Here is a 25,776-nt window from a genome sequence, read left to right on the forward strand (position 1 = left end):
GAAGACTTTTCAGCGATAGATTTCTATTATAGCCTCCTCGTTTAATAGGTCTTTTGATTCGGAATATCCCGAATATCGCGATTTCGTTTGCTACTGTAATAAATCGTTTTTTCCCGAAACTTTTGTAGTCGCGGTGGATAAGAGTTTAAAATACGACGTGTCGGATTTCAGAAGGACGAACTTTCTCTATTTCTTACTTAGTTCGTCGGGCGAGGGAGGAAGAGTACGCGCGGGGGGAATCGTACGAAAGAATAATTTCTCCGCTGTCAAGCTCTTCGTGGCTCGGAAGAGAATTATCTTTCGGTCCGTGCACTCGACGGGGAACCTAATTTCAGTCTTCCTGTCATGGGAATGTGCGCACCCCCTCCCCCCCGTGTATTGTGATCTAAAACATGTACCGCGCGATTCGAGAATAACAGTCTCCCTGCGGTGGAAACTCATTCCTTCGCCGTGCCAGTTCGATAACCCGCCTCGTTATCAACGCAACGCCAGACGATCGATATTTATTGTCAGTCAATAGTATATTCTACCGCGCCAAATGTTCCGAGAGTCTCGACATTAATTTTAGCGAAATAATCTTTGAAACCGATTTGAGAGTTATTGGAAAATAATATTTTATTATTCGCGATATATCCTCTTGTCTCCTTTTCGCAATTGCAAATTATTTATCAATACGCCAATTAATTGTTCCGTCAATATTTCAGTCGCTATTGTCACATCGTATCGAAACTATCCGCGTTGACAATCCTTCGATGCTCCTCGTTCAATGACGCCGTCGACATCGACGTATCGATCATCAGGACCCGTTCGGGATTTCAATTCAAGAGATTAAATTAATTAGCGCGCAACGCGACATAAGGCAATCGAGTTAATGGCCTCGTTTAATGACTGCCTCCACCTTGCTTCCCGTGTGCACGATCCTCCGACGATGCGCCGAAGTCCTTTCGTGTTTCCCCACTTGCCCGTTTTCGGGCAACGACTCGGACGATTTTATCGCCGTTTCCCCCGTCTCTCCTTCCTGCTTCCTGAGCATGCCAGTTACCCGACGCCGATCGTTCCGCGAATACCGAGGTAAATTTCGTTACGGAAATTAGCGATTCAACGCCGAACGTGCGTCGCCCTTACAAATTAAGGCCTCGCCCCAGCCCTGTTACACGTCCGTGCGTGTAAAAAAGCACAATCTTACTTCGCCGGACATAATCTTAAATATGTATCCTCATACGCGATAAACTATCCCCCCCGGCGCCATCAGATACGATATACCCGTAAGGATATGTAGCGTGTACCCTGATAAATAACTCAAACCTCTTCTCGAATTAGCTGACGCTCATCCTCGTCTATATCTTGTGTAAACACTTATCTCAATTTCTCTCGATATGACAAGATAACATATATTGTTAAAGTTAAAGAATTTATAACCATTACATTATAAAACATTATAAGTTAAAACATACAGGTATATGTATCTCTTTAGGTACGCGATAGAACAATTTGAAGATTTTTCTTGAGACAATTATTTTTCTTGTTCACAGACAATCGTAAAAGATTCATTCAAAATCTACATTATTCATTCGGAAGTTCTATTTAAGCATCTGATTTAGAATTGCTTTTATCGTTTTAAAGTATGTGTGTATTGAGGAAACTTTTGAAGAGTATGTTTAACATTATACTTTTAGATAGACTGTGATTCAAAGGTGTAGATTTATAGGATTGTTTCTAAGCTCCTTTTTCTTAGCTCTCTTCGAATCCTTTCGAATTTTCACTGCGATCTGACTCCTCTTGGATAACTGAGAATTCATTCATACGCCATTCTTTCTGGCCGATCATTATATTGATGGTTACTCGTTTGTTGAATAATTTATGAAAAATGTGCAACGAGCGTCGAACGCGAAGCTAAAATTAGATACATCACTCGACTTCGTTGCACTTTTGTCGTCAGCCTCGAGACAGCGGTCCCCGCCTTTGAAAGCAAAGAGGATTGCGCCGTCGATCGAGCACGCATTCGTGCAGCGAAGCAGTGTCTCCCAACCTGTGCTCCGCGGATTCACTTCCGGTCCCGTAGGCTATTTCTTTGGTGGTCTTTGAAAAGTTTCACAAAAAAACTCACGTAGACATATATTAGCGTCACGTGAGTCGATTCCCGTGAACCCCTCGCTGTATAAGGTACCACGACACAGACCGGAAGTGAGTTTTGAAAATGTGTATTCCGTCACGATGTCGCGCGTCGAGTTTGTTTAAGATGAACAGATTTTTCAATCGCTAAAAGAGACTAATATATTTTTAGTCTCTTATACTATTTCAAAAATTTTCCCTTTACTTTCCGGAAAATAGAATGTATATATTAAAATTAGGATTATACCTCATATTTATCGATTACGTTTTATAATTTGGTAATTAAGTATGATGACTCTAATGAAATACCCTTTTGTGACGAGTAACACTCGCGTTCAGTCGCGTTCAATCGCTAACGACGCGGATATGAAGGAAAAAGCTCACGTTGGAAAGTCGAATCGGCGGGAAAGCTGATAACGAGGCCGATACGAGGGAAATCGGGAAACGGTGAGGAAGCGGAGGTAGAGAGAGGTAGAGAAGAGGAGGTACAGGAGAGGACGTCGGGAATTGGAAGTGGCGCGTGGCGATGCCGAATATACGTATCGGATGCCGCCAGATGTTGCGGTGAGGCCAGCTGCTGCGCACCTCCGCTCTGCCCTCCTTTGCTTTTCCTCGCAGCTTTTCGAGAGTGCCGAGCAGGTACACGCCTCGCTATATATAGAGTATAGAGTGCTCGCGCTGTTGTTCACTGGTGGTATAACGCCACTCGTCGACACAGTGCGTCTTAAACTCCCCGTGTAATATCGCGAAATTGACGCGAGTCAAATGTTGGCGATTACAGAGAGAAAGCGTAAGGAAGATGTTCCTTATATTCGAGTACTGGGATACTACATTTAGATGTAGCTATGTCCCTTCATCTCTTATCCCCGTGAGTTTAGCGTTCTCCAAATTGTCAGGGTGGATCGAATGGGCTTTGCTGACAATTTTAATTTTAATAAATATAATTTAAGCCATTTAACACTTGACGTTTCGTGCTCGTTAATTAAAACTTACTTAAATAACTCCATTTAGTTTGAATTGCTTTATGTCCGGGACAAATCCATCGCACTGGGCTGAGTGGATAGAAACAGGTTCGTGACCGTAACGAGAAGCAGCTGAGTTTACGTTTGATCAATTAATTACGTTAGGCATAATTGTACCTCGCGTGAGAGCACCGTCGCAATTCGTAGAACGCTACGAGCGACTTTTTTAAATCTTTTCGGACATTTGAAAGAAATAGTGATAATGATAAATAATAAAATCTTTTATATATATATAAACATGGGAAACAAAAAAAAAATATTCTTGTTGTAACTACAAAGACAATTTGACGAAACTTACCTACAATATGACAGAAAGTATTTTTTAATATTATTTTTTTAGATGTATTAAAATAAAATTAATTAAAACTGAAATTAATTACGATATTAAATTCAAAGAGGTGCATAAATATCATTTAAATGAACTTTTAGGAAAGTTGGAAGTTATGAAATTAATACGTGAATATTATCGCATTGGCTTATAATATTAATTTAAGACTTATAATATTGCTGCAGCGTCTTTAGCAGCGCGAGCGACGGTGGCCCTTTTCAAGACATTATTTGCTCCGCGAAAGTGGACGAGCTCATTGGCGTAATGGGCTGGCTACCGGGACTCTTCTTCTTCTTCTTCTTCTTCTCTCGCGAGCAAGCGCCGCGTTTATAGGCTTGTAATAAGCGTCTTCAGGCGCTACGAAAGGCTCGAGGGCGAGGATTACGAGGATTCTTCTTTTCCTTTACACAGGTTGCGTGGCTCTGTAATCGTCGCAGTCTCGTAAAAAAATAAGATAGACGAATTTAAGTAAAATTTAGAATTTATTCCGCGAATATTTAGCTATATTAAAAGCAGCGTTAGATTTTTCGAGCGAGTTCTTTTAGACTCGCCATAATTTTTAGAGAGAAAATGAGAAAAGATGAAGCAACTTTGTTCCGCCAGGACGAGCCTGTGGTCCTAGAAAGTAGCTGAATTCCTGAATACCCTAATTAACCTGCGACCGTGAAGCATTGATTGCATTTTATTCGAAACGCGGTAATTCGAATCTGCATACTTAACGTGGCAGAAGAGTAGAGGGAGGCTTTGAACAGAACTCTCGCGCATAACTAATACCTCGTAACTAAACATAGAATGCAAATGGGGCGTGAGCGGTCAACTTTGCGACGTTGAGAATGTTTTTTAACGCGTCTTTTCGCGTGTACAAAAGCTAGTGCAGCGTTGAAAATCCCGATGTTCGGTCAGCCTAATGGACTGAGCGAGCTTTTACAGAAAGTGTTCTAACTATTTGAAATGATAAGATTTCTTATCTAGATCTTATCTAAGAACTTCTTTAAAATCTCCAGATTATGAGCTATCATTTTTCATGTTTTATTTTTTTTATCACTTTGGTGATTTCGTTTTAAACCCAAAAATGTCGGAGAAATTCTTTTCTTTACAAATGACAATACCGATTAATTCGCCTATCTCTACTATTAAAATGATCCGAGAATCTTCACGGACTGCCCCGACCTTTTCCAATTATTTCATCGTAACGTTTCATCTCTATAGCCACGTGCCGGCGGTTTTCTTTTCTTCGCCATCAGAAGAAGGGGACATAGGTATCCTTGATCTTCGAAGAGAATAAGATAGGAAGGAAGTGAAGTGGCGAAGGAGGAGGGGAGGGGGTCGAAAGCGAATATCCTTCCTGTCTGTCCTCACGAGCGGGTACTGCGGGCAGCTGCTCTCGGATTTGAGCACGTGCTACCACCGTGCGCTAGGATAGCGCCCTGCCTCGCGCACGGATAGAGGGTCCGGTGGTAGGTCTGTAGGTTGGTAGGTGGAAAATGGTTGTATGCGTACGCACGTGTGCACACGACGAGATATCGTCCACGTGAGGCTACCACTCTTCGCGCATGCATGCGTGTCTCCCTCGGTTTCTGCGACTCGACCGAGTTGTTGCTGCTGTTCCCCTCGTGTACGCCCTGTACCCCGTGCGAGGCACATGCCCGAGCAATAAGATTATATAGCTTCCTTCGCGAGGAGGGTGGAAGAACCGTGATTCCTTCGCTCGTTACTCGAGGAAGGTAACTTTCGTGATAATTTATCTATTTCCTTTATTCTCCTCTTTTATCGCTCATTACAGCGCTATCGCCTCGCTAGAATATTTATTTTTACTTCTTGAGATGTTATGCATTTTATTACTTAAATATGTTGAGTTTTATTTCACGACTGTTGTGTTGCGAGGCTGCTCTTTTTTGTGGGTGAGTTGTCATTTTCAATATTGAACATTAAATATCTCAACGATAACATTTTGAATGTAATGACACGCACTGAAATTCAACAAGCAGAATCGAACGAATCTTGAAGTCATAGCTTGTCGATAGCGTTATCGTAACGTGACGCACGTCCAATTTTTTCCCCTGCCGGATTATTAATTTAGTAAAAATCCGCAGGTGCATTCGCGCGTATCAGAGATGACTCGCGGTTGACGCGTTCGACGGTAAGACGTACGCTCGCATGCGAGCACATTTGGGTTATATATGTATACATATCAGCTAGGATATCGCGAGCGATATTTATTGGCCGGGTCCTGCCTCTCGTTTTCGTATAATCACGCGACACCTGTTACGACACAACACTTACTTTAATTGGGGGGGTACGAGCAGCTGCCCACACGATGCACCAATCACGCCGGTTTATCTGAAATTCTTCCTTGCCCGCGCGACATCCCCTGAGTCTTTCTTCGCATCTCTCTTGCTCTTTCTCTCTTTCTCGCTGCACCTGTTTATGATCGCGCGAATGCCGAAATACGACGATACGCGAGGATCCTTGACCAGGATTCTCGGAACGAAACGAAAGTACGCGCACAGATTTCACGACTGTGATTTGCCCGACGCGAAAGCAGTCGTGCGCCGAGAATTATCGGCTTATTAATTACGGAGTGTCCCGGGTCCTGAAACGATTTTTCGCATCTGGTCGTCGAACGGGTTCGGCATTCGTTGAAATGAGGCCAAAAGTCTTACAGACACATGCCCAAAATTGCAAACGTTCTCTGCGAATTACATTACAGCTGTCTTTATCAATCAACTGCATATAAGTCAATTCTGATCGCATATAAATATATATACTTTTAATTAATTATTAAGACTAACAATCGCAATTATTGCGATTACCAAACATTTATATGACTGAGATTTTGTTTCATTGACAGCCGCGATTGTATCACGTATCAATGCGGATTAATAATGAGGCACGTGCCATTATCATTGAAACGCGAGAGCATTCAATTCATCGAATAACCTGATAAATCGATTTCGTATTATGCACTGCACGGGATATCGATTTACAATCACGGCGTGGATTTACATATTTACCTAAATATGAAGCATCTCCTGGTATAAAACACTTGGAACACGAGACGCACGGACTCGTATTTAATGTCAATAGCTGATAAGCCGATTTATATATAACGTACAGAGACAATACAATCTTTTATTTATTATTTATTCTCAAAATATGTGACTACTGACGTTTATTACGAGCGAAATTTAATATAAATCCGAATATATAAGTAATTATCCCAATTATCTTACTTGTCGAATTTTCCGATGTAAAACAGTTTTTCTGGCCCGACAATATTTTCGTCAATCCGGAATATAGTCGATCATCCGTCTTCTTCGCGTTCATTATTCAAATAAAATCGCCTCTGATCTGCTGGCGTATCGCAGATACACCCGATGATACACCGGGCGCTCAAGGGCCGCTGGTGGTTTCAGAAACATCGCGCATGAAAGCGACTCTTTGAAACATTTAGGTACGGGTATGATTTTCAGTAGTGCTACCTGAAATTGAGATTTTTTTGATGGAGCCGCAGATGGCTTCATACAGGAAAAATCTTTTCACGCGCTACGCCGGTAGGAAAGCCGAGACCTCCTATCCGGCTTAACCCGAGAGCGACAGGCCGCTCAATACGGTCGGCGCGGCGCGGCGGCGGGATTCGGCAGTGCAGATCGCGATATATAGGACGTGCAGCACGTGCCATTGACAAAGGCGCCGTGACCAGATGCAGCATCCGCGCCGCGGCAAGGTCGATGCCATCTGTTGCTTCTCGGCTACGTTTTTCAACACGAGTTCAGCAGGCTGGACATCGACTCGCGACTCTGCCGACGAATTAGCGTGGTCGGCAGGGTGTGACCAGACCCCCGCACATCTGCGTACGGCAAAAGACAACGATTTCATATCGTTTCGCGCTAAGATTCTTTAAATCTTTAGGTATTTTGTCGACAATCCCTTTGGAAAGAGAGACGCGCTCGAATTTGCGCTCCGACGCTCTCTAAACACGATATACGTATGCAGCAGTCTTCTTCTCTTTCCTCCGAACAGGCATTCGCGAGAGCGGCGAATCCCTCTTCCGCCCAAATGACGTCCACGGGAAAAAGTTAGACAACTGTCCGAAACAGACTGCGGCTGCTGTTGCTCCTGCTGCTGCATCCGATGCAACGAATGCCATATGCCGCGCGCGCGCGCGCGCGGTTCTCATGTGCACATTTCACGGGCCGCGCCGGACCGATTTTCAGCGATCGGCTGTGTTATTCGGTGCACGCAGGGAGGAAGAGGGAGGAAGAGGGAGAAAGAGAGAAAGAGAGAGCTGTCTCCGATTTCCGCGACAGGCGGAAATCGACCTATCTGGCATCAGGTTGAGCTCATGAGGTGAGGTCTCGTTCCGAGCTCGATGCCGAGAATATGCTCGCACGCGCGCGTGGCGCACATTACTATACCGCGTGCTCGCACGCTCACTCTCTCGCGTGCGCCGTGTTACATGTGCTATGCACGATGTAGCACGGCACGACGCCGACGCTCCCTCGAGGGTTCATGCGTACGGCCGATCGAGAACCGCTTAATTCGGTAATTATACTTCTTCACCGTGCGCTCGATACCACGCGGTTGCGCTTCTCCCGCCAAAAAATCCGCTCGGGGATCGTATCAAGGCGGTGACTTGAGGCTCCTGTTTCCTCCCTGCAATCATACCGATTCATAATAGGAACGAGAAGAAACGAGATTTAATTTTTCACAGGAATTATCACGTTCGACAGTATATTGAAGCAATACGAGAAAGTAGTGAGAGAGTCTCGAATCTGTCATAAGCATTAAATTATATGTAACATGAATGAAACTTTTTCTTTTTTTCTTCATATGTTAAATTTGATGTATGATATAATATTCAGTGGCTTAATAAACGATATATATGATCGATAAATTATAAATGAGTTGAAATATTTGAATAAAAAATGGGATTTTTTGTATTGGTACGATATGTCATCAGAGAGCGTGAATGTATGTCGTTGAGACGTCGATGTTGTTTGCACGTGGCGCAGAATTTGTATCGATAGAGAAAGAATTTCCATCGTCTTTTCCATTCGAAACACTTATTGTTAGTCCAGCGCAGTTCGCCGAAGCCAAGCGTTTACAATTTTGAAACGGTAATTCCGAGTATCGCGCGAGCGCGCGAGCTTTACGCGGCCTTATCGAGTCGGTCCCAGCCGCCCCGGTGGGTCAACAAGCACTCTCGCGGATAAAGAAAGGGGCCTGTGTGCATTCTCGGTGGCCGATAGCAATTTCGTATCACTGCCCCGTGGCAGCGGTGCGCGTACGCACGCTACGATGGCGAGGAAGGGGACAGCGGGGGCCCAGCGAAAAGAGGGGGAGGGGGTGGACGGCAGGGAAGAGGGCAGGGAGGAAGGGACGAAGAAGGGGCAGATGGCACCGTCTTCTTCGCAGCCAAGTGGCAGCGGGCACGCGCCAACCGAGTCGGAACATCTGCCGCTACTTCCCAGGAGGAGAGCACAAGAGAACCACCGACTTCTCTCCTCGCCAAGGCAAAAGGCCCATCCTCCGGCCGACACCGACAGGCAGTCGGTCGCGACTCTCCCGGGCCCAGTTTCTTATTTCGTATCTTTCCCGAGCGCGCTGCGTGTCCCCTGCCCCTCTCCTCGCCGCCCCTCCCTTCATAGCTACATCCGTTTCCTTTATCCCCCTGCCGCGCCGGCACACGGCGCGCGTGCTCCAAGATTTTCAATTTTGGCAGATGGCACGTGCCGGGCAGAAGGATCAGCTCCTCCTCTCTCCTCACACCTCCTTCGGCGCTCCTTTGTAGAGTCTCGCCCGATCAAACGACTCACGCGCGACAAATTCGTAAACTGGAAGCGCTCTCTTCACCGATCTCATCAACAAGGGATGTTTCACGATTAACGTGGAACGAAAAAAAATTTTCTTTTTTTAGAATTTAAAAATTATACCTTTAAATTCTCAAATTTAAGAAATCGAATTTTACGAGAATTTTAAGATTTTGAAATTTAAGCCGTAGTAAAATTAATAGTTTAGAATTCTTGAGATTTAAACGTTCTGCTTAATTTCAACCTGCGTAACATAACGAAGTAAACTTACAATTAGAAGTAAAAATGCTAGAAACCTAAGTAATATAACAAAGAAATTTAGTATTCATGATTTCCGATTAGGATATTCAGCTGTTTTCTAAGACCACCCTACAACCACCGACGGCATTCTTAATTCCCCTTTTCTACTCGTGAACATGTGGCGGTGGTTTTCCTTCCTTGCCTCTCATACATGATTTTAGTTTTTCATTTTTACAGATGCCACGCGCCGTACTTATTCTTCCCCTCTTTCTTTTTCTTTGTCGAGACATTGTCGAGGAAAACCCATTCTTTATTCATATGTAAAATATACAACAGCATCTTCCGCTGCTAGTGAAATATCAACGAAATCTTATAGCATCGTTTAATAAAATACGATTTTACAAAATATATCTGCATAATGACAGCGTGGAAAAAATGTGTTATATTTTCTACAAAATTAATCCATACTTCTGTGTAAAAATTGATCACACAAGTCGATGTGATTTATGCAGGAACATTTTGTGCTGCGTCTGCGAATCACAAGTAGTGTCGCGAATCACGCGTGAGCCGTGAATCCTTACCGTGAAAGGGAAACTACCGAAGACGAGGAGGGTCTTCCGGTTTCTATATGGGCATACGAAAATGAGCATGCCAGATGTACAGAGAAAGCGCGAAGGGCTGCGGATTTCCGATCCAAACCCTATCTTTAACAGAAAAAATCCTCCATTTCCGATCGCACTTTCTCTCGATTGTAAGTTTGACATGTCATCCTACATATGCCAAATCTTCATTTAACATATAGAACACTTATGTCGTCCTTAGTGAAAATCATTTTGCGGGCAGCGAGGCTGTTCAATCTTATATAGGCTAAATTGTATTCTAACTTTTTGAAATACGATTCGAGATAATTGTGATTTTTTTTAAGGTACGTTTACCACGTTTACCGTTCATGGGATATCGAGGATCGAATATTATCGAAGTAAAACCGGTTTTAATCCCTGAGTTTTTTTAGCTCGACGTGCGGCGCATACGGGAGGAGAAGTTAGCGAACTCGCGCGTCGCGCACGCGAGCCGACTTTGGATGATCGCCGGTTCGCGCAGGTGTCAATGACGGGCGACGAACTTCTGCTCCGAAATATCTCCGACCGGCAGGGTATCGTGGGGATCGCTAATCTGGAGACGGTGAAAACTGCATAAAGGCAACAATCTCTCTCTTTCTCTCTCTCTCCCCCTCCCCCCGCCCGTTTCTCTCATTCTCTTTATCTGTGTCTCCCTCCATCTTTCTTTCTCCCGGCATCTGGCACAGCGGCAGTCCAAACATGCTTTTGTCGTGAGTACCTATCCTTCCGTAAGTAAATGCCCCGTACCTACACACCGGCGACGGGCCCGGAGCCGGCTGCATCGTATAATATTCGCTCTGTGCATTCAGGTTATGCACCGTGAGAGTATCGTGATACCCGCCGGTGGAGACCGGCCGGGACACTTGCCGGCTATGTAGACCTTGTAAACATAAGGTGGATGTGACGGGAGATGAAATTTTAGGAAATTGTAGGACAAGCGCCTATCTCTGCGCGCTTAATCGCGGAATATAATTATATTTTGTGCTCTTTATTACGATACGATGCGCAACGATACTTTTCCTTGACCACTGCACGTGATTCTCCGAGCGAACGACTCGCGAGATGCTCGAAATCGTATTTCGATCGTCCCAGTTTCACGAAACTGGACGATTGTCAGCCTTACCGTCGGCCTCAAAGTGTTAATTAAAGCAATTAATTTGCGCGTACGTAAGGCAGCGGCGTCAGCTCGCTCGCCGCGAGATTCTTCTTTCAAGCTCGATGCGGTCCCTCCAGTTTCGGGAAATGATCTCGATTCGTTAGAACCTTTTGAATTAACGACGTGGATAACGGTGCCGGCAGGTGTAATGTGCTCAAAAATACCGCGACTACCTGTCATTCTTGCTTTCTCGCCGATATGCCCGTTAGATTTCGATGGACGTAATCTTCGGATCTTCAATTCGGTATCGGAGTTTCGGCAATCAAACTAACGAAACGAGGATGATTTAGATTCTCTCATCGGCCTCTTGCTAATTTTTTCCCTTTCTACGTTTCGATATCTTTTATGATAATCAACTTTTCCATGATACTTGGTAAACATTTTTTACCTCGTAAATATTTTGGAGAAAAGAGCAAGTGTTTTACATTTTAATGATAAACTTGCACCTTTCGATGTTTGTTACGCAGGTCGAGATCGAGATAATTCAAATTATATTGTTACAAATTAAAATATAAATTTTGATATTACGCACAAGATTGAGCTTTGTATTTAATTGATAAGAAGTGCACCTAAAATTATTAATTAAATAAAAAAAGGAATTAAATATGGCATTCAAGATTAAATTTGTCGACATTGCATGTATTTAAATTTTAAATTCATCTATCATTATTTTACGAAAATCTGTGCAGCCTGTTTCCGTCGTAGCAACGCTTTATCATTTTTTTTCGCTTCCTCGAGGAAACCCTCGTTGAAGGCAGGGGCAGCTGTTCATCCTCGGCTTGCTAGCTGGATTACAGTCGGGTCTCTGTTCCCAAAAGGGAGGAGAAGCGCGTACGGGCAAAGTGGCGATAAAAACATAATCGATTTCGCTGTCCGCGGAAGCACAACTCAAAAGAAAGAGAAAGATAGAAAAAAAGGGGGACTGTGAAATTTTTACAAGGTACGACGCGATTAATTAATCTGAAAATCCTGCTGCAGGAACTGGAAGTTTAGCTCGATCGATTTCTTGAACATAGAATGAAAAAAGAAGGTATGAAAAAAGCGGAGCACTGACTTCCCTGCGAGGGAAACGTAATCCGATTATCGTCGAATTGGCTAAACGTACACACACGAAGCATGACAAATATACAGATCGTATTAGGACGTGACTATCTTTTAGTAAGAAGATTACGAATGCGTCATTTGCTACTGTCCCTTCGTTTGATAAATCACGGAAGAAAAGAAGATGGCTTTATTCATTGCATCATTTTCCCGCTACTATGTTCAAATATATTTTTTAAAATTTTGGTTAACTAATGACAGATTTAATATTTATTGCATTTTTAAAAATTAATATAAATATCTATACTCCGTCCAACGAGAGATCATGGTTGATCAAACGTAAATAACGATAGGGCACAGAGCCGCAACAAGGTGTTCGCGTTAAATTATTTTTATTTTTAATTGTGTTGGAAAATATCTATTAAAAATAAAAATAATTTAACGCGAACACCTTGTTGCGGCTCTGTACCCTATCGTTATTTATGTTTGATCAACCACGATCTCTCGTTGGACGGAGTATAGTTCTATATCTGACACAATCAACGAGAGCGTAACGTACGTCATCATTAACTTGCAATTGTGAAGAGATCGGCTAAAACATGTATTTAAACTCTCCTAAAATATGTATGTCGCGATTATATTTACATACTCCTTTAATTTATGATCACAGTTTCTTTTTGGTTATAATTTTTTTAATTATAAATTTATCGTGTTTTACTTATAAAAGTTTCACATAATAATATATATCCGACTCGTCATCTTCACGAAGTGCAGAGTTAATAACGAGGGATGCTCAGGTGCGCATAATTAAAGATATCCGTAGAAGGAAGAGGTAACGAAGCGATCGGTGTCGCGAATCGAGATCGGCGAACGGTTTCGCGAGAGGATCTCATCGGAGAGTGGACGGGAGGCTCTCATATGGAATCACGCGGCACTCTGGCATCTTCGCGCGCGTCCGTCACCTGCAAGGGAGGGAACGATGGCTTTTTGACTCGGAGCCGTGCAAGCGGCACGTATCTCACCTGGATTTGCTAAATTGTTGAGCGATTAGATGCGGGAACTGCTTTCGTTCGACTTTCTGGAGCCGCGTCGGAGCGCGTTTTCAACAACTCCAACTTTCCCGCGTAATGAGCCCGTGTCGGGCACAATGCAGCAGCCTGTGTGCACACAGGCTGCACCTGTTGGACGATCGGTTAATAACTGCGGTTCGATGCACGCCACCCGATCGTTTCCGCATAATTGCAGACGCACGTCGACGTGAATATGCATACAGGGTGTTCGACACGAGATTCGGAGTGACAGATTCGTTAGATAATTCACAGTCGAGTCTCTCTCGACAATAATGACGCGCGAAGTAATCGGAATTAAATTGAAGGGAATAAGAAATTAAATTAGCGAATATAATTCTGCTATTTTTCTGCCAGTTGAGTCTTAGCCGCGAAATCCCTGCACATCGTGAACTCTTCGTCTTCAATCGATGATTATTCAAAGTTTCTCTTCGAAGGAGAGTCAACTCCAAATTAAAAAATCTGCCATTAAAGCTCAACGTGATGGACGCAGGATACCCTGTATAAGTGCGTGCCATTTTGTCGAATATTAAATTGCTCGTCGGTGACATCACGTCTTGATCGTAAAATAAATGGACCTGCGAATTATGCACCGTATCGCGAGGCTCGGTAATAGTCCGTAATTTCATTTTGTCTGATTGCTAAAATGTGCCTAAGATCTCCATAAATTGAGGAACGATACGTGCAATATGATATTTCACATGGACAACGTGGCCCAGGATAATTAATATTCGGAAATGTACCATTGTCGTAGTAAATATGAGGTGTCGAATGTTTTTTTACCTTTAACGAGGACCGCCATTTCTCGCGTAAGACATAACGGTGCAAATGCGTACAGCACATGCGAATTGCACGTGGTCTAAAAGTGACACATCGCATCCTTCATATGTTCCTGACGTGGGAAATGGTTCCCTCGATCGTAATCGATTCCTGATTCGATTGCGTCTTATACGCGACTGCGGCTTTTACATACATATAATTTCACCTTTCCGGGTTTCACCTTTGTCCCCCGGTCCGATGTCTCACCTCTCACCTATCGAAACGACCGTTGCGACATTGCGCGCGTTGTAGATACGTCACGGGTAGAATCTAAGGGAGAATATATTTTGGGGGGTGTTCAATCCAGCTTTGAGAAGGTCACTATGCCTTCGGGACGTTTTGCAGGTACAAAAAAAATATAGGGACGGGTGCACATGTGAACGTAACGACTATATCAGTTTCTCGATAGGAAAATCGTCTCTGATAGCCTGGTGTTCAGTTAGGTTTAATTTATAATCGCCTGAGAATTTTACTTTTGTCATTTTTTAAAATTTGTTTAATGGATTTCTCTATGTGCATCTTGACATATTTATTATATTATAATTTGCTTCATCTCGCAAGATGTATTTGTTGTATCTATATTTTATGGATTACACTCTTTTATTTTACAAAGCGATTTGCTCGGGAAGATTTAAAAAAATTTATTGCATGGCTAGTTTTGACTGTAATTTAAGTAAGTATTTTCCTTACAGCCGCATATATTTCAGAATTAAGACGGCCGTTACCCGTTAATCGTTGCACCGATGAAGAAGATCGGGGAAAGACACGAGAGGGAGGAACCCGGGCCTTGATTCAAAAGATTCTCCATGCTTTTTGAGATGTCTTGCAGCTGTTCTTTACCCTCCATACGCGTTCACGTCTCTTGCACTTCTCATTCTGCCTTTCTCAAACATCTCTTTATTTACATATGAGATAATCTGATCACAGATTCATATTCTTAGAGTCCTGACAATAAATTATATGCATTTAATAGTTATCAAGGTTTCGTAATTATTTCTTTAACTTTAATAACTTTATAATTGTCTAATAAATTTAGATGTAAAAATGCATATATAAATGACGGAAATAATATGTAAATAAATATAAGATAATATGTATTTAAATAGCAAATAAATGAAGTTAAATTAAATTAAAGTAAGTTCGAAAAAAAGCATGTAGGAGATATGTCAGCTGTCGTTAAAATCGATAGAATATTTCAGCAATCTCACAACCCTCGCAATTTTTCACTCGCGAGATTAACGCAGACAGGTGTTGGGGACCGGAAGAAAGGATTCGGCCAAGAGTCCGGAATAGAACACAGATTTCGAGGGGAATCGCAATCGCGGGGAGGAGATCGAAAAAAAGGAGGAGGGGGAGGAGGATAGATTGTCGGGAGCGATCGCAACAGGACGAGGGTTTGCCAGCCGGTTAGTCGGCCAGGGCCCGTTCAATCGTTGCTGCTGCTCAATCGGTCCCCGCTGCACGACTGACTCCTTCTGCTACCGAAGATTTCACCCCGCAGGACCTTCTGGGCCGACAGAAGGTCTCCACCTTCCTCCTCCTTCCTGCTCATCGGAGGCGGGCGAGAAACACGAACGCGGCGAGGGCTGGGAAAGGGTAGGGCGAAGGAGCTTCACAAATCTCGCGTCATGCCAGGAACAGGAGGATCCCGCGCACCCCTTTCTTTTATTAAGCCCGGGGAAAGAGCTATTCCCGACGCCAGACGGCGCGCAGCAAGAGGGTGCCAGAGAATCCTGGCAATCCTTTCCGTCCGGGAATAGGAACGCTGTCGCTGCACATTTTTACGACCTTCTCACTCGCATCATTCTTCTTTTTTTTCCTTAATCTACATCCGTTCGCTGGATTTTACTTGTGCTTATTTATATCTACGTACGTTCGCAGAATCTTATCTTGGAATTAAGCCTTAAACATATGGAAATATGAAATGATTTATCATACAATTTCACTTTACGCTTTCCAGTTTTCAACACTGTGTAAGTTTTGAGATTTATTCTTTCTTTTAAGATATCTCTCTGTTATTATTTTTGCGGCTATCCAGTCAATCCAGTAAAATTTTTTAAAATCTTATTATGAGAGAGTGAAAATAAGTTTGCTAGATTTGAGTTCTCATTGCAGTTGATCGATTTGATTTCTCAAATTGCCGCGCCGCGCCGGCGTCATGACTTCTCAACATCACCTACTACATGCGAATAGGTTACTTTGGCGCATCTGTTGTATCGTCCATCAAGCACTACCACCATCATCATCACTGACACCACCACCAGAAGGCACCGTCACTACCACCGGCCCTAACAACCACCAGGTGCTACTCACCTTCCGTGTCTCTCTCCCCATCTTCGAAGAAAAAAAGGAAAGAGAAAACCATCCTCCCTTCCTCCAGGGATCGGAGTTCTCTTTCTTTTTGTCTTTATCTCTCGTTCTCTCTTTCCTGCTTTGGGCTTTATTCCCCGAGATTTCCACCATCTGCACCTTCACGCCATCTCCCTCGCTTCCTCCTCGTCCTTTTCGCTGCTCCTGCACGATCCTCGTCTCCGTTGCGCGCATGCAGAAGGCGTGTTCCTTCGTCCCCACTCTCAAACTGAGTCCTTTTCGTCCTTCTCATCCTTCTTGTCCTCTTCGTCAGCATCATTGTCGTCATCGTCGTCATCTTCGTCGTGGCCACCCTCTGCTCGACATGCGGTTGGTGCTTCCTCGGCGTATCACGTCGTCACCACATGCGTGGATTACTGTTTGCATACGCATAATTCGAAGCTTTAACGTAGACAGTCGAGATTAATCGACAGAAAAAACGATTTAATTCCTCAAAAAAGAATTAATCGGATTAATTCTCAGATTTAAGGCGTGTTGTTAATAGATTTGCACATATTGATATCGATATGATATCAATATGTCCATTAAAACATGGTTTTAATTAAGCTTTCTATTTTAATTGAAATATTCTACAAAAGAAGTTGTAAAAAGACATTCTATGATTGATTTCAACTATAAAGATTTTAAATCACCGTTCTGTACAAGGCACATTAATGCCATATCGTTATTAAAATGACGCGCGCCTTCTCACTTTTACTTGTACGACTGTTATTAGTATGATAGTCTACTTTATCCCTCTAACCATATCATTTTCTCTCAATTACCCGTTCTCTTCGCATTACAGCGTTACGAATGTTTTTGACACAACACTTTTTGAGAGTTCACGTCGAGAAGAAGTCGACATTTGGCGATATAGTTGTGACAACCTAATGTGTGCTTAAAGTACCGTTTAAAGTATATACCGGTTGACTCTTTTATTCGGGATGTTGCAACCGGGGCTGCTTGCAACACGCGGACAAAATGCGTTAATGAGACGTACTGTTGTATAGCTGGGATAAAGGAATAGGAAGAGAAGAGAGGTGAGTATCAACTCGCGTTCTTATGGTACCATGGGAGCAGGTACGTGGCCCCATTGTATTTATGGTCAAATGAGGTGAAATATGCAGATATGCCTTCCTGCGTGAAATACCAGTATTTCATAATTATTCGCGATCATGCAAATGAAAGGAAATTGCGGAAGATGTTCCTTGGAACAATCTATTTCATTCTTCAAAAAGATATTTAAGTAATTATAAAATTAATAAAACTAAAATTGATTATTCATCATGATTATTTATAATTATTACGGTATTTTTATGTAAATTTATAATAATTATAGTTATAACGGTTTGCAAAGGTGTCAAATATTATTTATGATAGAGAGTGGTTTAAATTTTGAGGGACTCATGTTATCGCGCGGCTCTATGCGTGTTTATAAACTTCTTTTCTCTTTCCCCTAAAATCCATCGCGTTTTACGCGAATGATTATTGTATACGCAGCTCCCTTTTATTACATTTATATTACCAGTAAGTTAAAAAGTTTCTACTTTCACAGCTGCTCCGTTTGTAGCAGTGGAAAGTTGTTTGTACTCTCGCTCGCACGCGTATCTCCCCCTCTCCATGAGCGTATTATCACTGGAGATGGATGAGCCTGGCGAAACCGGGACCCAGGTTTTGCAGAACAGTTTTGCAGAACCGGCAGAAAACTCGGGCTTTCGTAACAGTGGTGTATCTTCGTAACAGTTTGCGCAGGTGATGCAACCGCGTCGTTCAGATATTTTTGTAGCGTACACATGGCGCCGAAGCTGAGAAGGGAGATATCGGAGAGAAATATGTAAATCGTACGACGCGATGTAATTTTAGAAACCACGTGCCGGGACGCCAACGATGCTCTTACTCATTTTCTAACTATTGCAACGCGGCCCAGTTAGAGAGTGAATACTTCGAGAAGCACCGTAAAAGAATATGTAATTAAAAGTGACAATAACGAACGCGATGTCTTACAATATTAAAAATATTAATCCATTACGGCGATTAAACGAAAGTTTTGTAATAAAAGATTTAAAAAAACAGATGAGGAATTTTTTTCGATAGAGCCATTTTCGACACGACAATAGCGAATTGGGAATTAAGCTAGAAATAATTGTTATTAGCGAAATGCCTCTGGTGCGGGCGCCTATCGAGAAATCTATTTTTTTCCAGCAAACAAGAGTTATGCCCGGCCTTTCTAACGAGCGTAATGTTTCGGTCAAGCCGAAACTTTCGTTTCTCGACGGCAATTAGTGGCTTCGAATGTTACACGCAATTGATGAGAATATCCCATTGTCCCGTTCTTTTTCGTTTCTCTCAATCGATATTCCGCACGAAAGGAAACGCCGGATGCAGCGAAATTTTTATTTTCGACAGATATCTTAAGATTGAAAGTGAGCCGACTTCAACTTATCCACTTTTAGCAAAATTTTTACAAGTCTTCGCAAATTACAGTGACAAGATCACATATCGTGATCCAATTACATATTTCAAACATGTATTAAATTGATTTATTATTACATACGTTTATTGACTGTAATTTATATAGATGTTCTCGAGGAGCGAAAGCAACTTTATAATTTTATATCGACGATAATTAGTTTGCGTAACTCAATCTTCTTAAATAACCATATGTACGTCAGGAAAGTTGCGATAGAAATAGAAAATATCGTTTTCTAGCGCCATATGCGGAGCATTATGCACGCTAGAATTGACGCGTTTTTATCGTTTGCTCATAATTTGAAAAATCGCCGATGACGAGGGAGAGGCGAGATGCAGCTTGCTCGCGGGTCCAGGCTACATCGGCAGCAAGCGGCAGCATCCCACGGTTTTTGAGGTTCAGCGGGGTTAAAAGGAATTACATTATCGTGAAGCGTTTGGGCGTGGGAGCAGAGAGCCCTGTGCGAAAGGATCCTACGCCGGCTGATGCACCCGCGACTGCTTTCTTGCGTGCTCTCGTACGTGCGTATCTCGTGGAACTGTATTTCGACCGATATATATGTAAGTACATAGGCAAAGCACCTGAAGAAAAAGGATCTAAAAATTTATTTTTCCTTCTCCATCTTCGTTCAGAGCTTTCTTACAAAATTTCTAAGTTCTCGATGTTACAATTTATTTTATATGACAAACCCCGCGTATTTTTTTTAGTCGACAAATACCTGTGATTATATTTTAAAAAATTTTCCCGAATGTGTATATCAATTGTGCGTTCCGTAAAAAATTAACATTTTTCTTTATGTTCCTTTCTATAATAGAGTGCGATCGTTCTCTTTGTGAAAACCGCAGAGAGTGTTTTGCCGAGATCCTTAGCGCCCTCGCGTTCGTGCTCCGCCAAATCTATATCCAATGTCTGTAATACTTCTTCACGGACACCGGTCTCCAGAGGGAACAGATGAGCCGATCCATTCGCAGGTAGCTCGTACGCAACGCAGCAGGTGAGCATCGTGCGGCGATCCTGCGCGCAAAATCGCGTGTGCAACGCCCGTACGGAGCGCTTATGGACATTTTTCACTTCAATTCCTCGCGATTAAATAAGGAAGTAATAACGCTGAAGTGATAAAGCGATTGCACTCTCTGAAAGTCCCGCTAATAACAGAGTAAACGATATATATTCGCTGCCGTAACGACACACAGTGGAATCGTATCAATAAGTCGCGATCTGTTACGGCGATAATGACGATAATGTCGAAGGTGCGCAAAATAATTAACAATTATATTAAACCGGTGAGATGTTGTTGAATATTACATCATGGAAAATATTAAGGTTAATAATGTATATAAATTCGTTTGAATAGCATATGTGTGCTGCTTAATAGTTGTAAAATTATGGGCTAATTCGTTATATATACAAATATGAAAAAAAATATAAAATTATATATATATATATATATATATATATATATAATTATTCTTATAGATAGTTAAATAAATATTCGGTAAATATAATTTGTATGATGGTAGAAGGATACCTGCAAAAATGCAACGAAAACATGAAGAACGAATGTCACCGCGAGAATGAAATGAACTATGAAATCATCTCATGACGTTCGTCTAAAGTTTAATTCCATTCAAAATTGTTCTTTCGAGGGAAGAAACGTTTCCAGTTTCCTCTCGCATGATGTAGGAGAGAGGTGGAGGTGCTTGGTGGACCCGATTATAAAACGGGCCCGATTTAGACGTGCGTACCTGACGCCAACATATGCGTCGTGCGCTTATTCGCGATTCACATTTTCGGCTGTTGCGTAGTAGCCGCACTCCCACAACGAAACGGTCGAAATACGTACGCGTATGCACAGTCACACACGGACGAGTAGTCAGGTAGTAAGATGGGTAGGTGGTAGAGGTAGGTGCATACGCGCAGCGTGGGAAGGTCCGGCAGCTGAGCGAGCTGAAGGGGCCCCAAAAAGCGAGCGGCTGCAGCTTCTTCTTCTTGCTCCGTAGCCGCCGCGCCGCTGGCTTCTGCCAGTCGGATCGGCTCAATCGGCTGGTCCTTCCTCCACCTATCCGTGGGAGCCTGTTGCCTAGACGTCCCGACACCCGGTGGCTTCCCTTCTCTAGGACGCAGTTCCGCAGGATGATTCCTTAGGATGGTCGTGAAAAAGCGAGAGAAATTGTAGACAAAAGCCGGACTGTCAAAACAAACACCTCAATTATTGGATTCTGACCGCCGGATGCCTTGTTGTGGCTTCCTTCCGCTCTCGTTTGTAGAATTATATTTCGAACTATTAACAAGCGACAGAGATGAATTATCCTCATCAATAGATTTAATTTAACATATTTATTCAAAACTTTCCAATATTCAAAATTAAATATTTCTTAAAATCGATTTTTTTATCCATCGAGGTGAAGTTCATCAGAAATTCCGATGGATGATGGACATTTTTACGATCAAAACTTGGAATTATTGAAATTCGAAGCGAACCACGATTCGCGTAAAAAGACGTGAAAAGGCAACCGGTGATTTCCGATCGCAGATGCGGGGCATTTCGGTGAACGATGATGGCAGCGTTGACGATTACGGCGACATCCTGTCCCGCGAGATGAAAAGCCGTGCATTCGGTGAAGGTCTCATTATTAATTGTTCAAGTTCCTGTTCAAACAGAGAGATTAAATCCGAGGGGGACTAATCCGGCACGTAAAAGTCTCTCATTGTGCGTCCCGTCCCGTCCCGTCCCGTGTATCGTGTATACGCATACGCATCCTACTTCCTTCTGCACGTGTCCGCGTCCACACACGGACGGGACGCTCATGCAGCGTGACAGCGACGCGATCTCACATTCGAATGCGGGACAGGAAGCTTCTGCCTCCCTCGTACATCCACCGGGGGAGTGTTCCGCTCCCTCCCTTCTTACCTTCTATCCCTCTCGCCACACTCCGCTCCTGCGCTCTCGTTCGCTCTCGAGGGCCCGAAAAGAGACGCGCAACAAAAATAATAAAAAGTGCTTCCTTCCGTTCAGTCTGTACATCTCGCATCTGGCCTTGAGCTCGCTCTCTCAATCTCTCGTCTTATATCCAATCCTTCTCGTGACTCTCAAGTCCCATCGTCCTTTCTCTTTTTAAGTAATATTTATGATATTTTCAGTAATATCGATCAAATTTTCTCCTTCTTTCAAGCGATTTTTGAAGCTACCTTTAGTCTGTTCTTCGACACAATATTTAATTTAAACTTTATCAACATCCCTACTATTTCTCCTACATTTTTATCAAGAAGTCACATCCAGGGCTTAAAATTAATCACGAAAAAATGTGTGTGATTATTTATTATTTTCTACTTCATATTTTAGTCCGCCCAATTTTTGATTGCCGTTTCTCGTACTCTTGAAATTCGTTCTCGTCGAATTTTTGGTCCCTCGCTTTCCGACATTCGAGTCAAATATCTGGCGGTTTCTATCTTGTAAACAGCCGTACCTTCTGGTGCGCGTAACAACCGGCTGTCGAAGAATCTCTTTTATTATTCTGTGAGCTATCCTTGACGCTCCTTTCTCATGTCAGACAGTAGCCTTATGGTACAATCTGCGAAACGGAGTCTTTAGATAGGCACCAGTACCTGCGCAGATTCATGGATCACGATCGAATGGCGACTATATGATCTGTGAAAATTGCAGGGACTGAACGATATTAAATTCCGATAAGGCTTTTGATTTGTTTCAACATCGATCATCCAAAGAAATTTTTGTACGTTAATAGGTCAATAGTGTAAAAATTATTGAAGGTATTGAAAATTCAGCATGTTTACAATCAGATACAAAATATACGTAAAAGAACTAAAGATATTTGCTTATGTTCGCACTTTTAAATTTCAATGATAATCGTTGTCGTTAAGGTTCTTTTATATCGTACAACTCGGGTAAACATTGTTTGCGGTGTCGAGAGGAAATCGAACGAGAGTAAAGAAATTTCGGAATCGCGCAGTCGCGCCTGTATGGAGGGAAAGAGAGAGGAAGGACAAAGGGGAGGATATGTAGTATCCCCGTAGGGGTGCAGGAATGAGAGGAAGAGAGAGAGGAAGAGAAAGAGGCGTCGAGAGGTAGTGGGCGGAAGTGGCCCGTACAGGGAGGCTGGAACCACCTTGGCTTCCGCTATATTGAGCGCTAAGGATATACACAACCACCTTGTCCCACTCGCACTCTCACGTGGCACACGTGTTGTCGTCACTCGTCGTCCCCTCCTCGACATCGACGACGTTCTACGAAGGGAGGCTTGCCGCTTCTTTCCGTACCCGAAGAGAGACCGGGGACCGTCCAGAAAAAGATCTCTCTCGATGTCTTCACTTTTCCCTCCCTTCCATCGTCGCGCGACCTCCCTGTTTCGAACTCCCTCAACTTCCTACTACTTCTCTCGGTTCCCTTTGACGCTCGGGAGAACTTCCGGAATTTCGCACGCCCATTCAAAGCGAGCACACGGGCGAAGAAACGAAGTTCCGTTTATACTTCGCGGTCGAGAGTCGAGACGGGAGCACGAAATAAAGACCGGCGACTTCGCTTCCTTCCGTGCTTCACTTCTCTTCGGCCTGCTCTTTGTCGATCGGCGCTTCTGTATTAACCGGAACCTCTTGCCGCCGAAAACAAAACCGCCGTGAAGAGAGGAATCGTGGACCGAAGTTTTCTGTTGTTCGCGCCGTGCTTTGTCGTGAATTCACGAGACAGGAGAAGGGGATGACTTCCTGTTTACTTCTCACCACCGGTCGTCTCTTCGTCGTCGGCTCACCGCGACGTCGCGCGTCGCCGTCGTCGTCGTCGTCGTCGTCGTTTCGATAAACGGCAAATTAAGCATCGATCAATTAAACGTCATCGGGCTAAACGCCCGTTGTATTAATTAAGAAACAACGTATCTTGACGAAGGATCGGAGGGTGGAGAAGAGCACGCACGCGATAAACCAAGTTACGGTTCGTTACAGCGTGTCAGATGGTCAGTTTCACTAAATGGACTCGAATGCTCGCTAATGAAGGAACACGCCGGATCGCTTCCACGCCTCGTTCGTCTCTTCATTTTCCCGTTATATATCTAAAAGTCCGAGATAATTGATTTGACGCATGCTTTTTCCAGTCTCCCCATCTGGGACTCTAAATTAATTTTCGGATGTAAATACTTTCGATCATTTCGGAAAGCGTCACGTGCGTGCCTAAAATTTTTTCGAAGAAGAATGATAGATTTAATTATATTGTGCAAAGTATGCGATAAAAGATCCTACGATACAGTTGAGAGATCGATAAAATTGCAATAATTAGTGGACAGAAATCATCAATTGTAGCGTGAAAGGCTGAAATCCAGACGATTTCTTGTCCTTGCGTTTAAAGCAGCTCTTTTTGTCCCGAAATAACACGGCATTCTTTGGCGTATACGTAAAATACACGCAGCTACCGAAGTAGGAGCGCAGGAAAGGACGTTTACCTCGAAGGAGCCGTCGTACTTACTTTGGGAAAGTCGGCGTCGTCGCTCATACGTAATGCAAAGTTGAACCTTGTACTTTTATAACGCGCGACTCGCATACCGCGTTTCCACGCATAGCGTGTCTCACCTAAATTAGTGAATTTTGCGACAATGTGCTGTGTGAATGAATATTAAACAATGAATCACGAAAGAACGTTAACTCTCGAAAAATGAAACAAACATATGCAAAACTTGCTAATTTAATTTCGCGAACGGTGGGCCATGTGTTCAAACATAATACATTTATAATATAACGCCAAGTAATGCGATTATTTGCTAAATTCTACTAATCCGATTAACTGAAAAAATGCCTCTTAGGAATTCTAGTCTTCGATCAGCAATAATTTTAATCGTCTCGACGGTTTCTCCGTTTGGACAGAAACACCCCGTATGCGCGACGATGCCGTGTCGGTGATTAAGGCGACAGAGCGCATGTATCGGCTGTTTTTACCATAACAATGGACGGTTCGTCACAGTCATGAAGGTAAGCGCGCGTACGACTGTATTGTGTTCCACGGTTCCCACACGCGGCGTGTACGTGACGCGAATTCATCGCGCTAATGGGAGTGCGTACAACGCGCGCGTTTCTGTTTCTCTGTTAAGAGAGACGCCTCCGGCGCGAGATCGCCAAAGTGGTTGCGGCTTCTCAGCCAGATTTCAATTCGTAAATCGAACACAAAGGTCGAATGAATTATACTTGCGGAATGTATACAGAATGTTGTACAGCTTCTTATGAAAAGAGAGAATGAAAAAAACAAAAGAAAAATGTGAAGAAGCATAAAGATGTTATCAATCTTTGAGCTGTTAATAAAATAATAAACGATTAATGGATAAAAAACGGAGATTCGGCCGAATTAAATTTTGTTTCAGGTCGATCTAAAATTTAAGAAATGTCAAATCTAAACGCTTCTATTATCGTTCCCTATTTGGTATGTATGCATCGTGCTTTCCCGAGAATGCATATATACAGGTAAATGGAAATTAGTTTGTCCGGCGTGTGACCAAATCGACCGTGACGATCGTGTGGATCTTAAATTAAAAAAGGAACTGCATCTCGTGTTGGCGTTCGCATGTTGCTGGATTTTCGAATGCTTACGCGAGGCTATGACTCATCGCCGACTGAAAAGGCTGTTCATTAGCATTTACTCTGTGACGAGAAATCTTCTATTCTTCGAGTACATCGCCAATTACAGGACGCGTGGTATCGAACAAACTGACGACAGGCACAAAAGGTGCGACTTATTATCCTT

The 25,776-nt window shown here is 43.1% G+C and overlaps 1 protein-coding gene across 1 annotated transcript in view; it reads left to right on the plus strand.

The window, feature by feature from the left end:
* Nucleotides 1-15,064, plus strand: part of Ino80 (chromatin-remodeling ATPase INO80) — a 36,685-nt gene extending 21,621 nt beyond the window's left edge. Inside the window, exon 27 of the mRNA XM_071699269.1 lies at nt 14,926-15,064. Coding sequence (XP_071555370.1) covers nt 14,926-14,927 — 2 coding nt within the window. The 3' untranslated portion in view covers nt 14,928-15,064. The remainder of the gene's footprint in view (nt 1-14,925) is intronic.
* The last annotated feature ends 10,712 nt before the right edge of the window (nt 15,065-25,776 follow it).

The sequence above is a fragment of the Temnothorax nylanderi genome, unplaced genomic scaffold (genome assembly GCF_030848795.1).
Source record: "Temnothorax nylanderi isolate EJ_2023f unplaced genomic scaffold, tnyl_v1.0 TNYL_tig0017_pilon, whole genome shotgun sequence".
NCBI lineage: Eukaryota > Metazoa > Arthropoda > Insecta > Hymenoptera > Formicidae > Temnothorax > Temnothorax nylanderi.